Consider the following 15,427-nt stretch of genomic DNA (forward strand, 5'->3'; position numbering starts at 1 on the left):
TAAATATTAACATATTTATTATCTATTAGTTCTATTTTTGATTTTATTTATTATTACATGAAAAAATAGTATAAACAGAAAATAATTCATTGTAAATTATTAGTTAAATAAATATTTATTATTCAATGTTATTTTAAAAATCATATAATTGTGGAATGAAACAATAATCAAGACGTATATGTGTGTTTACATGAGTCTAGTAAAATGAAAATAATAAATTTCTTTATTTTGCAAAATTTCTAAGTTAATAAATATATTATGAATATTAGAAATAGGAAGTAATAATAATTATATCTAGAATAAATATGGAATCAAAATTTTACGTTCCTTTGGATAATTTTGGAAAGTTTTTTTATACCATTTGTGAGTCATTACAGCACAATTTATCTATAAAAGTTAATTTCTATTAAAAATTGCTTACTCACATATATATATATATATATATATATATATATATATATATATATATATATATAAATTTTTATATGTACTTACTTGATTTATTACAACCCAAAGTGTAATGTAATGAAATGTATTACTTTGCCAAAGAATAACAGATAACATTAAATAAATTAATATTTCTGTAAATTCCAACGGTGCAGACAAATATTTAAATAAACCATCATGTGCTATTTTATAACCATTAAAGACAACTTTATTGTTAGATTTTCTTAAACCGGCTAAAATAGAATTAGTTTGTAATTGCACCAACGAAGATAATAAAAATATGATAGCACAAACTATTTGTAAGAGCGTTAATTTATGCCAATAAATTAGTTCTTTGAAATCTGTAAGGAGATTTGTTTTAATAAAGAACAATTAGTATATATTATTTACGTTTTACAGAAGAATACCTTACTTCGAACGAAACCATGTGATTCACCCATAATGCTTAATATTGTTCCTATGTAATGTGTATATCCAGCTATGTAATGAGAGATATTAATTTTTTTATCAGAGAAAACAGTAACATAATGTGTTTCGTATAATCTTTTCCAACAATGAATAGTAAGAAGTGTTATGGTTAAAAATCCACATTCTGGTGATACTAAAAATCAAAATATATAATACATCAATTATAACAAACAAATAAAATAATATAATATAGCAATAAAAATGGTGCATTTATTCAAATATACTTTACTTAATGCTTTTCTAGATTTGCCAAGTGATATATCTAATAACCAATATATTATTTCAGGAATTGTACCGTTCATAAAATATGTATAGAAAAATAGGATAAGAGAACAAGTAAAAACTGGTGTTGCAAAGAGATAGAAATGTTTAAACCACCTAAAATTGAATATAATAGAGAAAAAATTATTTATAAAAGTAATTAATCAAATTCAGTAACTAACCTTTTTGGTAGCTCGGCTTTTGCAACTATTGATTGATGAATTTTAATTTCATGTTTACCATAGTGAAATGTACGTGTAATTAAAACAGGTAAGTAAGGTTCAGCAATAATAATAATAAATCCAACAATGGCCAAAAAGCAAGAATTAAATATAAATAAATAACGTATAAAATTTACATCCATTATTCTTGAAGATAATCTTTCCGTTACGAACGATTATACAAAATTCGAGTACTTAGAAAATATTTTTTTTTATGGGAAATGGGTCGGTAGAAGACAAATTATTTAATATTTCCCATATGTGAAATATCCAGGTAGCTATAACAATACAACAATAAAAATACAATAATTTTGTTAATGATCAAATATCAAAACATTAATTGGAAAGTAAAATGGAAAGTTAAATATATATTGGAAAGTTAAATATATACATGCATGTTTTTAAAATAATTCGATTTATTTGTCTTTATGAGTTCACTTTAATAATGATTATCACATTTATGCTATGAAAAACGAAGGGTCGTATTTAATGACCATTATTCTTATATTATAAAAAACAAACATTTTATCATGTTACATTATTATTACTATAATATATGTTGTTAATTCAACAATCTTGTACAAAAATTGGACGGATTCTTTTGGGTTTTTTTTTTTATATAAAATCGATAAAAAATATCTTAACAGGTTAATAATATATAAAAGATCTGTACTTTATAATTATTCACAAAGTTTGATATAGTTACTAATGAGTATAATAAATGATTTTATACTAATGGTAACTTAAATTTATCGTATGCTCGAACTTCGATTCGAAATGTTAAAGTATCTTTTCGTAAAAAATCAGGTATATCCCGTATGCGCACAAATTCAACGTAGCCAAAACTACGTTTATTTAATTCACAGATTGGCTTTCTGAAAGCTTCAAGATCTGGTCTGGAACAAGTTTTCTCTCTTATATCTTTTTCTGTGTTATGTGGATGTATCAAAATGAAATACATAACACCATTGAAGGGCCAATCTAATGCATCGTCATTTTCAGATTTCATAATATGTAAAAGTATTGACAAAAATTCGGGATCCTTTGAGGATATATTTATTCTGGCACAAATTTTGTAACCATTAGGTCCAGTGTAAAATCCAGGACTATAATACATCTTTAAAGGATCATTTATCATGGAAGTAAGCTTTTCTTGGAAAGAATTTAATTTCCAGATATAAACACCATTACAATTACGTAATAACATTTCCTCTTCTGTAAAACGTATTGATGTTTGTAAAGCTGTAAGTTGATTTTTTTGATTGGAGACAATAATAGAAAGTTCTCGATTTTGTTGTTCTAATACCACTATCCTTTCATACAAACTCCTAAAAAAACATTTTGTTGAATATTTTCTAAACACATAACGGAATTGTATATATTTTTTTATTTACTTTAATAACTGCTGCCAATCTGGTGGTGGTTCTTTATCTGAAACTGATGTTCCGTTTTTGGGTGGTGGATCCCATAACTTAGATTCTGCGGATATGGCACTAACATTGCTTTGGTTTATAGATAAGCGTGGAAGTGCATTTAGTATCATCTGTTAAATAAGTAAACATATATATAATAAATATAAATTAATATAGCAATATGTTACACATTACTTTACTAACAGTTAAATGTGAATTGATATTTTTTTCCAAATGAATATGTGAAGATTCTTCAGAACAAAATATTTCCATACAACCAACATCTTTAAAGGGACATTGAGTCCCTACTGAGGTAGACAAATTTTTGTATGTACATTGATTGATATGTGTCTCCATATCTACTGGTGATAATTCCATCAAACAGCCAAATTGACGATATGCACATGTAGTTCGTTGCTGAGATATCTCTCTGCTGGTATAAAGATCTCTGAAAAGATCACTTTCAGATTTTAGAGGTTGACTGTCTACTGGACAGCATGCACCTTCTCTTCTAATAAAAAATATATAATTAGATATTAGTATTGTCATATATTATTGAAATAATTATTTGTTATAAAACTTACTGTAACCAAGTGTAAATGCATCGTGAACAAAACTTATGACCACAAGATGTTAGAACTGGATCACGTAGCCAAGTTAAACAAATAGGACACTCAAATCGGGGTTCCAAGTATTCTTTTATACCATCACCACACTGGATAAAACACGCGCACCATGAATGAAAATAAGTTAATAATTATATTAACGCAATATTAAAATTCAGCAGTCTATTAATTTCTGTACATAACCATTTAAAAAAACGTAAAATGGTTAAATATTAATTACGTACAATTCCACTTTCTTCTGCCACCTTAATAGGTTCATTAATTTTCTCTGATGTGGCCATTATCTATAAAAAAGGCCATGATATAAAAAAAAGATGTATAAATCGTTCAAAATATATCCCTTTTAAAAGATGACGTTTCACGTTAGACGATGATTCAATCTTCATATATGATGACTGTTTTATTTAAAATGTAAATACTTACTGATTTTCCAGGAAGAATTCCAATATTGCGGGAGTTAAATATATATCATTATATATACATATATATATATGTTTTCATTTTAATGAAAGTCACGTTGTTAAATACAAAGACCTTATTGTTCGATTATTTGTAAAGAGATCACACAAAGAAAATTAGAAAAATAAATGATCATTCTTGAATGATTTGATTTTCTTAATTCACATTACAATGCAATTCATGTACAATGCATATATGTTTATATATATTCAACGAATATTCAAAGAAGACATATAATCTCCTGTTGCATTTCAAGAATTATCAATATTCCTAAGAAAACTTTTCTGTACAGGAAACTAAGTTATCGGCAGAGATAAATGTAGTTAGGTTGTATCTTTATAAATATTTATTTTCATTTTCAATAAAATACAGAAAGTATATTTTTTTAAGCATTTATTAATTTTATTGATGAGATTAGAGTAATCAATATTACTTGAGATGTAACGTTTTATCCTGAATTGTAATGCAGCGCAAGTACTATTGAGCTAATTATCTGTATTTATTCGGAAATTTTTATTCGGAAAATTTATTCGTTATATATCGTATAATCATTATAATCATATAATCGTTATAATCGCATAATCATTATAATCGCATAATATATATATAATCCATTAATATTTTAAATTTTAATTTTCTGATTTGTATTGGCGCTATGATCTGTTTCCAACGAACCATCGGTAACACAGAATACCCTTAAAAAAAAAGAAAAAAAAAAAAAAAAGACGTTGAAGTTGCATTTAATTATAAGATCTAATAGTTCAATAACATTCTAACAACAAGTCAAATTCGCGAAATAGCTACATTTTTTAACCAATAAATTTTTCATTAAATATCAACGAAGAGCAATCCAGGTGACACGTATATAAAAGAAATAAAAACCGCGAAATTTGAAATTATGTTTAAAGTAAAATCAGTTACTCAGATCTCGATCATGCAATATCCGCAAACATTCGTTTCATTAGTTTCCGATATAAACGCGACGCAAGAGACGACGTGCGTGTCTTTCGTTTCTCTCTGCGATCCTAATGACGGAAATAATAGTTGCTAGAAAGGAGGGTAATACTCGGGATATGCGTGTATATATTTAATATCTCATATAACAAGATGATCGTGTGTTTTGTATGATCAATGCGATATCAACATTTGTCGTAAAAAGAATAGGCAGGAAACGATAAAAAGGATGACACCTGAAGACACCGGAAAAATCGTTTCAATGTCAAAAGAAGTGCATATTTGGGAAGTGCACATGGATCTGGCCCCTTTTTATCGATTCTCTGATGGCCAATTGAATCTTTTGAGGTAAGAAAATGTTTCTGTGAATCTTTGAATTTGGTAACAGTTTGTATTATTTATGAATAAGAATATGAACGACCGATTTGACTTTATTGTTTTTGTTAACGTTGGAGAAATCGTTTTTTTTTTTTTTTTTAGTAGAGAAATTGATGGTTTTTTTCTTTTCTTTGTATACCACGAATAAAAGTATCGAAATTTTTTTGGGACAAAAGATTTCGAATAACAAAAAATGTTTATATTTATTTCATATCTTTCTTTATTGATTCATCTAGGTATTTCTTCTAAAGTGACTAGCATGCGAATCTGTACCACGAAATTTCCAGAAAAGAGAAATTGAAGAAAGGTGCGAGAGCGATGTTTTGATCGGAATCAGGTGAATGGCGTTGAGGTTCTTTTTCTTCTAATTCCGTAAATAATTGTACACGCTCATGCATTTACTTTCAACGTTTTTTATAAGATAGAGATTACCTTGATAATAATTTGGCTAAGCATTATATGATTTATGATAAAAAAGAATTATAATCATTTTTTAACGAGAATTCGATCGTATAATTTCATGATTAACAAGTAAGGTTCCTTTGAAGTGTTCTTTTAAAGAGTCGTAATTACAATTTTCTTCGAATATATAGTTCAATGATCCACGACGTTATGATAATAATAATAATAGTAAGATAATAATAATAATAATAATAATAATAATAAGATAATGATATTGGTAATAATATATTCTCCATTTTTTGCTTTATCATCGTGAAGAATTGATTGTTACATGAACAAATAAATTATGCGACAGACGTAAAAATCGAGTTGAATTGTACATGAAGCTCAGTTACGTAAAATAAATTAAGATGTGGAATTGATAATAGTTTAGGATTGGTGAAATGTAACGTGAAATGTGAAATATATTACACTTTATATATTATGTAGGATGAATTTTTAATCAAGAAAATTTAATTAAATTTATTAAATATCTGAATGATAAAAAATGCATACACACGCACCAATAATTAAGCTTACATCTGTTCTTTCGATTATCAATTAATTAAAATTTTTCATGGACGTTGTTTAAACCCGTGAAAACGCAGAATTGTGATCTACCAATTTTACAAACGAATAATTTAGAAAATCTTTAGCAACATACCATTTTCCAGCAGTATTATATATTGTCTTCTTCTACAATCTCGTTGGTTTCACAATTTATTCACACAATTTGCACTCTCAATAAATTAATTACGATTAAATCTTAATTTTGAAATCACTAGAACAGTAAGAAATGCCACAACAATTTTGGTTATTTATCCTCGCTGTTAATGCCGTGACCTTGCTCGTCTTCTAACCATGTACGACGGATTTAGAAGCTTGGATGCACACGGCTCAACTGATCAGGATCCCGTCATCCGTTATCCATGCCAACTCTTCTGACATGCACGTCGACTAGGTTGTTGCTCGCACTTTCTCTTTGATTTAATTTCTTGTTAAGAAGTCCCGTTTGTAGGAAGAATATCTAGGCTATATTTTTTTACGTTAGCTCCCGATTCCTAGTTAATAAGTCTTTATTAAAATCACTATTCAGTGAAGTATTACTTGATAAAAGATTTGGAAGAATCACTATTATCTTCCCTGATATTAAATGATTTGTCCATTATCATGGTGCTCCCTCCATGTTATAATCGTTGAACATCTGTTACAATGTATACATATGTTAATTTTTCGATAGGTGTACACATATTTACTTTAAACAATTTATTTTATTTAATTGCCGTTTATTATCAAGGTCTTTTTGTCTTCATCATGACAAGTTCGTTATAACTTATAAAAGTCATCAGGTTAGCGATTTTTAAACAATCATGTTTTATACGTTTTATATAATTTATATATACACAAACATACGTGTGTATATATAAACATCTACGTGTAACATCTACTTATTCATAATGAGTTAAGTTTGGAACTATCCAACGTCGATTCAAACTCTGAACATTGTACTTAGATTTACTTTATTATCTAGAACTTATTGTTGTTAGACTCACAATCAGTCTAAGATTAGTCTAAAGAAAAAAGAAGCAATTTGGTTTGATATCAAAGAAGATAATAGTAAAGTTGTTTGAGATTAGTTGGTTTAACAGTATACGTGTACAATAAGAAGCAGACGTTCGGAATCCGTCAAAGCAGAAACATTACCTTTTTATCGTGTCATGAAAAAATTTCTTATTGCTCTAATAGAAAGCTCGGTTCTTCAATTTTGATTATTATGTTCTTCCTCTTCCATCGATAAGAAAAAAAGAAGATACACTAAGCTGTGCCTTGAGAGAGAAAGTCGTTGGAAAAATTGCTTAAAGAACGACGTACACGTTGTACACGCGAGTTTTCAGTTATTTTTTCTCATGAGTGCTGAGTATTGTGAACAGAAAGAATAGCGACGTTTTCAAAGCACGTGAGTAACATTCTGTAAAATCGTTCTGACGAGAAGTTAAAAATTGTCTCTTATATCGAACTAATTTTCAAAAGACAGAGTTATTTGCTCTGACTTATATTTATGTCTAAAGGATTACAGAAGAAAAGGAATTAAAACAGATTTTCTTTTTTTTTGTAGTAAAAAAATTGGTTTCCTTATTGATAGATAAATCATTTTTTTTTCATTTGAAAAATTTTCGTTTAGAAACAAAGATTACAAACGTTAATTTCTACGATGAAATGAAATTCAAATGTTTTTTGAAATCGTTGAAATTGTGAATAGACAGAGAGAGAGAGAGAGAGAGAGAGAGAGAGAGAGAAAGAGAGAGAGATATAGAGGGAGGAGAAAGAGAACGATGGCAATGATCGGAAGGAGCGGACGATTTGTAGTTCAAAGGCTATTACCGTGACCGGATGTTCGCAACTAACTCTCTTGTTGGATCCACCTCTGACTTTGCTCGTGAAGCTAACACGCTCAATTTAGATTGACTATGAACGACTGTCAGTAAAAGGAACGTCACAGTGCTCTCATGTATACCTACGAGAGGAATTTTCATCAGAGATCAGCTTATAAAAATTCTTCAAACTGGACCAATATGGATTTTCGGAAGAACATTTTTATTTGTCGTGAGCATGTTGTACCTTTACACGTTCTGTTTACATCGAGAGATTAAATTAAATCGTATAAATTCCATTTAATATCAATTATACAATTAACTATAATGTTCAATTATTTTATGCTGAATATTATAAAATAATGGAAAAGAATAAGAAAAAGTTAAACCAACTTTCTTCTTTTGTGCGAAATGTGAAAAAGAAACTATAGGTTGATCTTAGAGATTTAAAAATTTAGCAAATAAGTAAACGAGAATACGATATTACATAATTTTTTGTATATAATTTCTAATAATTAATTAAACAAAATAACGTGGCGCATTTTTAATGTTTTAACAAGCATCTAACTTTTTCACATACACACAATTTTGCCAACATATTTGAATCTTTTCTATTAAAGATCGTACGTCGCAAGAAAATAAGAGAAAACAAATAATTCGACCGATTTGAATGGATTTATGAGCATACGTATATATGTACATACATGTATACTTTACGCCTACGATAAATGTCGTATTTCTTTGGAAACTTTGAATGAGAACGAACAATGAATCATTCTATGAAAACTTTGTTGACAGATCAGATAGAAAGAGTTGTGATTATTAACGAAGTCATTCCTCGACCGGTTTTTGACTCAGGTATAAATTTTTGTTGGAAAAAAAAATCTAAAGTACTATATATACTTCGATAGATCATGAGTAATATTAAAAATCAATTTTTAAAGTGTAAACTCGATAAGATTTTATTTCTTTACTCAAATAATACAATTTTTTTCAAAATCTATATGTCAACATCTATATATATATATTTGAAAATAATACAGATGGTAGTTTCTTTATCTACTTGCAAAGAAAAGAAAAAGACAAAGAGACGAAAAGAAGGAGTTATTGGGTGAGGAGGCAAACAAGGAGGACAAACGTCCTTTCAAGGAGGAAAACACAGAAGAATAACACAGATTCCTTACGATTGTCATTCGCTTTCTTTGAAGTCTAGTATAGCGGACTCTTGTCCTCTTCGTTATTCGCTTTTCTTTTCTTTATAAAGTGGGATCTATGAAGACAAACGCTTGCATGTGTGAGAAAGAGAAAGAGAAAGAGAAAGAGAGAGAGAGAGAGAGAGAGAGAGAGAAAAAGATAGAAAGAGAGGGAGAGAGAAAAGAGAGAGAAAGAGAGAGAAAGAGAGAGGGATAGACGAGGAGAGAGCCAGCTGCTTCGATAATAAAAAGCGTTGAGCCGATTAAAGGGTAACGTCAGTCGATGTTGTTCCTTCCTCCCTCTTGTATTGATCATTGATGTGAAATTCGCATAAGTTCATTCGTTTTCGTGCACGGGATATATTTATTTTTCTTTGAAGAATTTTAAAAATAGTCGACATAGTAAGTGTAATACAAAAAATGAGAAATAAATATACAAAATCATCGAGTTGTTCGATATCGTTCGTTTCTTTTGATCTAGATAAGGATTAAACATGTACTCTAATTAATTTACTTCATATTTTATTAATCGAACGACTATTTGGAAAACATAAAAATACATATATACGTACATAAATATATGAATATTGTGTTGTTCATTAAATGATAACTTTGAAAATCGTATCGGCGGGAACACGTGGTTTATTTTAATGAAACAGTATATCGACGAACGTCCATTATTTCATAGAAGATTACAATCATTATATATGACGTGGGTAGATCTCGGAATTAGATACGTAATTACCAAATCATTCTGCGAAACGTAATATATTGGGTCCATTCTGTGTTAATTGTGTATATGTACGAGGTCTTTTATTCGTTATTCTGAATGGAAAGTAGAACATTTGATTATTATGAAAGAATTTGTCTTATCGATTTAATATTTTTTTTTTATTGAGATGCACGATGCTCGCCTAGAACGAAAATAGAGATTAAACAGCTTAAAGTTCAAGTACCTGATAATATAAAAAATGATACCTTAGTCAAATGAAAATGGAAATGGTGATCTTTGTATGATTCAATTTGATTTCTTTTATAATATTTTTATTTTCAGAATTAATATCTTCTGTTTTTTAATATGCAAAATGTTTGTTTAATATTGTGAACAATGATTCGTTAGATCCTGAAATGAAAATGAAAATAAGTGATGATTGTTAAATTGAATTCGATCTTTTTTAGAAACTTTTTTTTTCATAATTCTGATTTTTATTTTTATATATGATAAATTTATTCGATATTAGAACGATTAGCTATATATATACATATAAATATATGTATGTGTATATATTTCATTTTAAAAGCGAACGTATCGATGAAATACTCATATTATTGTGTCATTGACGATAACTCGGAATAAATAACGAGAATGTAATCTCCCTTTCGTTAATAATCCCTCGTTTTTACTTCAAAGAGATATTTTACTAATAACATGGCAGCGGATGTTACACGAAATAACAATACAGTTTATATAAAATTTTATTATATTAACGATAAGATTTTCGTAGTATCGAAATTTCTGAAAAAAATCTTTGAAAATAGAAAACAAAAATGATCATTCATTTTCACTTCTAGAAGCACCTTCACAATATCTTCTCAATCCATTTTATTATTGAATTATTTAAGTAAAGGTTTTATAATATTATCACGTCTTACTTAGGTTCGATTCTTTTTTTTTCTTTTCTATCGATATATATATATATATATATTTAAAAATTATAAAAATAAAAAAACCAAATTATTACGGGGAACGTTGTTAGGTCAAAAGAAGATCAACGATTAAAGGTTTGAAAAACAGATCGAACATTGCCTTGAATCGGTCGGTCAACGGTAATTCTCGGTGCAATGAATTACACTCATTTGCTACACATCGTTCTTCCACTATTTGTACGGTCAGAAAGAAAAAGAAGTAAGAGAGAGAGTGAAAGAGATAGAGGTAGATAGATAGATAGATAGATAGATAGATAGATAGAGAAAGAGAGAGAGAGGGAGAGAGAGAGAGAGTGAGAGAGAGAGAGAAATGAAGAGTAAGACTAGAAGCGTTCACCGTGTGATTTTGCTGCAGGGTCATGCCAGTGAAAGAGTGGTTCAGAAAGCTACAGCCTGTACAGCTGTACTTGGTGGTATTCTTCACTGTGGCATTCTTTATCATTGAGATGGTAGCAAGTCATGTTACACACTCGTTAACGTTACTTCTCAACGCCTATCATATGCTTTGTAACATCATTGCAACCCTCGGCTGTCTCGTTTCGATCAAGGTAAGTTCATTAATAATCTATAATCTTTACTATTTATTCTATTTTCATTTTACTTTTTTTTGTTTTTTTCCTTCGATTCTTTTCATTGAGGAAAATCATTTCTTTAGGTAATTAAAAAGTTGATCTAATCAATTTCTATCGATTGGAATTTCTAATTAATTATATATAATTACAATTTGTATAAATTGTATATAATTTTATTATTTAATTAATTCACTTATATCGTAGGACGGAACTTTTTATCAACCAAGTGTTCGATCGTTAATCATGATTGATAATTATGTTATTTATCGATTTTAATTATATTTTTGACACGTTGAATTGATTAATTTCATTCGATAACAATTAGATTTGAACGACGATCGATTTATCTTGAAGTTAGAATATTTTACGCCTTTTTATAATTTATGTATTATAAGACATTATTTACAATTTGATATACAGTAGTATCGAAATGAATTATGTCTTAATAGTAAAAGCATATACTATATTGTTTATCCACTCGTTCATGCATGTACAAATATTAAACTCGTACTCACTGGTGCGATTACGTTAGCATTAGGATAAAAGACACTTTCAATATTCATGTCATTTCTATTATTTCGCTTTCACTTGATTGTTCTGCAATTGAATGATCGTTTTCTACTTGTTAAATATATAATATATATACCCCATTTTGAATAAAATCTCTTTATAATTATAGTTAAATAAAAATTTATTTAAAAAAGAGAAATGAAAAAAGAATATTGTAAAATATCTAATGATCTTATTAGAGTTATGTTTATTAGATTAGATTCATTTTAAAAGAGCTGTCAAGGATAAACTCAGAAAGGATGTTTCCTGTTTTTACAACGTTGCTCCTGATAGGATTCAAGAATGTTATCTTTGACTTGTGTCGTATGCATCCTGATAAAACGTTGTAACCCTTTCATGATATTAATTATCAAGACCATAAATGTCAGCATAATAAATTGTTCTATTTATTTATTTTTCTTTTTTATTAGATATTCATAAAAAATAATTTACATTTTTGACAGTTTTTCAACAATATGAATTTTATGAGAAAAATTATCCAACAGAAATGAAGGTCTATCGAATGATTATTATTTATTTTATTATTTTACAGTATGCTCCTCGTGAAAGTTACAGAAGTGTTTACAATAGTACGAGCAGTTCTTTTGGGGATTCAGTGATTTGTTTGGACGGCCAGGAACATGGTTCGAATACTTCTTTGTCGACGAAGACAAAGGTGATTAGAACTGTATTTTTCTGTTATATGTATATATATATATATATAATATATAATATATATATAATATATATTATAATATATATTATATATGTTATAATATATAATATATATTATATATATATAATATATAATATATATATAAAAAATATATATATAATATATATATATTTTATATATATTATATATATTTTAATATATATTATATATATAATATCTAATATATATATAAAATATATATATATAATATATATTATAATATATATTATATATGTTATAATATATAATATATATTATATATATAATATATATATATAATATATATTATATATTATATATAATATTAATATAATAATATATATAATATATTAATTATTATTATTATTATTATTATTATTATAGATTAAATAGTAAGTAGGAAATTTGAAAAAAATTTTGTTGTATATTTTTATAGCAATCACGATCGGACAGGAGAATGAAGAATAGTTTTGGATGGGCTAGGATCGATATCCTAACAATGCTAATTTGTTGCATTCTCTTAGCTTCCTTCTGTTTCTCTCTCGTAGTCGAGGCGTTACAAACGTTGGTCCATATAGATCATCTCGATGAGATGCATCATCCGATGGCTGTACTCTGCATCGGGGTAGCTGGTATTTTTCTCAACATTTTTTGTTACATTCTCATTGGTGGATTTACATTTAATCAGGGAATATTGTTGCATGTCACCAATAATGGGGACGTCATATTTAGAAGGTAAATATCTTCGTAAGAGCAGATATACAGAAATATCGTTCCAATTAACACATTAACAATTTTATTTTTTATATTTTGTCATAAAAGTAAGTGTTTATATATCATAATATACTATAATATGTTAATCAACATATAACATTTTAACAAGATATTCTTTATTTTATAATTAGGAATATAAAATCACAACCAGAAACGGAAGGCGAACAACGATTAGCAGCACAAACTAGAAGTTCTTTAGTTGTCCCAAGGAGTCAAGGATTTCGAAGGATATGCCGTGACGTTCTCGGTTGCATTTTTGTCATGCTTGTATCGATATTAGTGTACTTCACTGATTCAGACGTAGCCAAATATTTAGATCCCGTTTTTGCCATTATTTCATCGATATCACTCTTAGTTCTGAGCTATCCGTATAGTAAGTATATTTTAGTTATTGATTATGCGATAAGATAACTATGCCGTCTCCGATAGTTATACTTTAGAAAATATGCTGTCGATTTATTCTTCTTTTTTGTTCTATTTATGTGTCAATATATACGTATGTAGTATATATATTGCGATAGCAATGAGATATATAAAACAATATTTGATCAATCGTTTTAACATTTGTGATAGATAAATATATATATACACAATTTTTATTTTGTATTGTAAAACATTAAATTTTCTTGCTACATTTAGGTATATTTATATATATAAACTAACTTGAGGTATGTATCACTAATGGAAGCTGTGAAATTTTTTAGTGAAGGAATCTGGTTTGATACTACTACAAACCATTCCAAATCATATTAACATCGATTCTCTGAAAAAAGAACTACTCGAAGCTTTTCCAGGCATTGTCAATGTTCATGACTTTCATGTCTGGCAATTAACATCGCAAAAGATTATATTAACAGTGCACATAATATTTTTAGATCCTATGGTATGTAAATGATATGATATTCTTGATGATAAAAACAATTCTTTCAAAGCTATTCTCGTCATTGTTAATAGGTTTATGCCAGTATTATTGATCAAATAACAGCATTTTTTATCGAAATGGGTATAACGCAAGTCACTATACAACCAGAATTTCATAAGGTTTGACATATCATCTCCCTCACATCGTGTTTATGGATAAATTTAAATAAAATTTTTTCTATATTATTTTCTTTTCTTTAGATGAAGCCGACAACGGATAAAACTGATTGTTTGATTCGTTGTCACGGTGAACTGTGTAGTTTGTCGCAGTGTTGTACAAGAGAAAAACTTGGACAAAAATCATCTTCCGAAGAGTCATTGAAACACGTACACGTGATCAATAAGAAGTTTGAGAAAAAGGAGATCATACCTGCTTCACCGATGATAGATTTAAAAAAATTTGTGATACACGACGACGAGAGCCCAAAATTGGCATCTCCTACGACGAGTGAACTAAACAATAGTGAGCCATGCCAATCAAATGATGAACAAGTACAAAGCAAAAAAGATAATGTTGACGACAAAAGTTCCTATTCGGTAAGCGTGGTCGTTAATGATGAAAAACATGTTGCTAATGACTCGAGTCACGATACCGTACCGTAAGTTTATCCTTTTCTCAGTCGAGAATTGTTACTTTGCTTGCATTATTTTTTTTCCTTTTTTTTTGGAAGAATCTTCCAACGATAAGACTGTATTTTAGTATTAAGTATTTTTAATTGTGCATAGATAAAAAAATCCTATCGATTTTCTATCGATTCAAACGTAAAAATAAAAAAAGAAGAAACAAAATAGTTGGAGACAGAACGAAAATTAATTTACGTCGGATTTTTATAGTTTATATTGTTATAGTTTATAGTTAGTATTAGAGATAGGAATATTTTATAAATATAGTACAAACGATTCATTTTTCACTTACAATCCTAACGTACGAATTTATGTTAATTGTTTTTTCTTTATTTTTGACTAATTCAAGTAAGG

The 15,427-nt window shown here is 28.0% G+C and overlaps 3 protein-coding genes across 10 annotated transcripts; 1 reads left to right on the forward strand and 2 right to left on the reverse strand.

The window, feature by feature from the left end:
- Positions 1 to 94: 94 nt before the first annotated feature.
- On the reverse strand, positions 95 to 6,474 carry LOC118446817 (polyprenal reductase-like). Of its 2 annotated transcripts, none has more exons than XM_035877919.2 (6): positions 6,332 to 6,474; positions 1,359 to 1,675; positions 1,145 to 1,293; positions 860 to 1,048; positions 496 to 788; positions 95 to 387 (listed from the first exon to the last, which is right to left on the reverse strand). In XM_035877919.2, exons 2-6 carry the CDS (start codon positions 1,538 to 1,540, stop codon positions 295 to 297), a joined length of 906 nt encoding a protein of 301 aa, XP_035733812.2. In that variant the 5' UTR covers positions 1,541 to 1,675; positions 6,332 to 6,474; the 3' UTR covers positions 95 to 294. The 2 variants fall into 2 exon arrangements, with proteins under 2 accessions (XP_035733812.2, XP_085511889.1); XM_085655763.1 differs by lacking the exon at positions 6,332 to 6,474 and adding an exon at positions 3,859 to 3,988.
- On the reverse strand, positions 1,947 to 6,473 carry LOC118446792 (TNF receptor-associated factor 6). Of its 2 annotated transcripts, none has more exons than XM_085655761.1 (6): positions 6,332 to 6,473; positions 3,660 to 3,719; positions 3,394 to 3,524; positions 3,014 to 3,320; positions 2,792 to 2,940; positions 1,947 to 2,725 (listed from the first exon to the last, which is right to left on the reverse strand). In XM_085655761.1, the coding sequence occupies exons 1-6, from the start codon at positions 6,332 to 6,334 to the stop codon at positions 2,125 to 2,127; spliced, it is 1,251 nt and encodes a 416-aa protein (XP_085511887.1). In that variant the 5' UTR covers positions 6,335 to 6,473; the 3' UTR covers positions 1,947 to 2,124. The 2 variants fall into 2 exon arrangements, with proteins under 2 accessions (XP_085511887.1, XP_035733770.2); XM_035877877.2 differs by lacking the exon at positions 6,332 to 6,473 and adding an exon at positions 3,859 to 4,001 and having other exon boundaries at positions 1,948 to 2,725.
- ZnT77C (Zinc transporter 77C) lies at positions 4,787 to 15,283 on the forward strand. Of its 6 annotated transcripts, none has more exons than XM_085655759.1 (10): positions 7,315 to 7,624; positions 7,928 to 8,271; positions 8,660 to 8,897; positions 11,295 to 11,487; positions 12,614 to 12,736; positions 13,191 to 13,489; positions 13,660 to 13,901; positions 14,233 to 14,411; positions 14,483 to 14,569; positions 14,651 to 15,283. In XM_085655759.1, the coding sequence occupies exons 4-10, from the start codon at positions 11,299 to 11,301 to the stop codon at positions 15,050 to 15,052; spliced, it is 1,521 nt and encodes a 506-aa protein (XP_085511885.1). In that variant the 5' UTR covers positions 7,315 to 7,624; positions 7,928 to 8,271; positions 8,660 to 8,897; positions 11,295 to 11,298; the 3' UTR covers positions 15,053 to 15,283. The 6 variants fall into 6 exon arrangements, with proteins under 6 accessions (XP_035733756.2, XP_085511885.1, XP_085511886.1 ...); XM_085655760.1 differs by having other exon boundaries at positions 8,838 to 8,897; XM_085655758.1 differs by lacking the exon at positions 8,660 to 8,897 and having other exon boundaries at positions 14,651 to 15,282.
- The last annotated feature ends 144 nt before the right edge of the window (positions 15,284 to 15,427 follow it).

The sequence above is a fragment of the Vespa mandarinia genome, chromosome 3, assembly GCF_050613455.1.
Source record: "Vespa mandarinia isolate Hongniang chromosome 3, ASM5061345v1, whole genome shotgun sequence".
Lineage (NCBI taxonomy): Eukaryota > Metazoa > Arthropoda > Insecta > Hymenoptera > Vespidae > Vespa > Vespa mandarinia.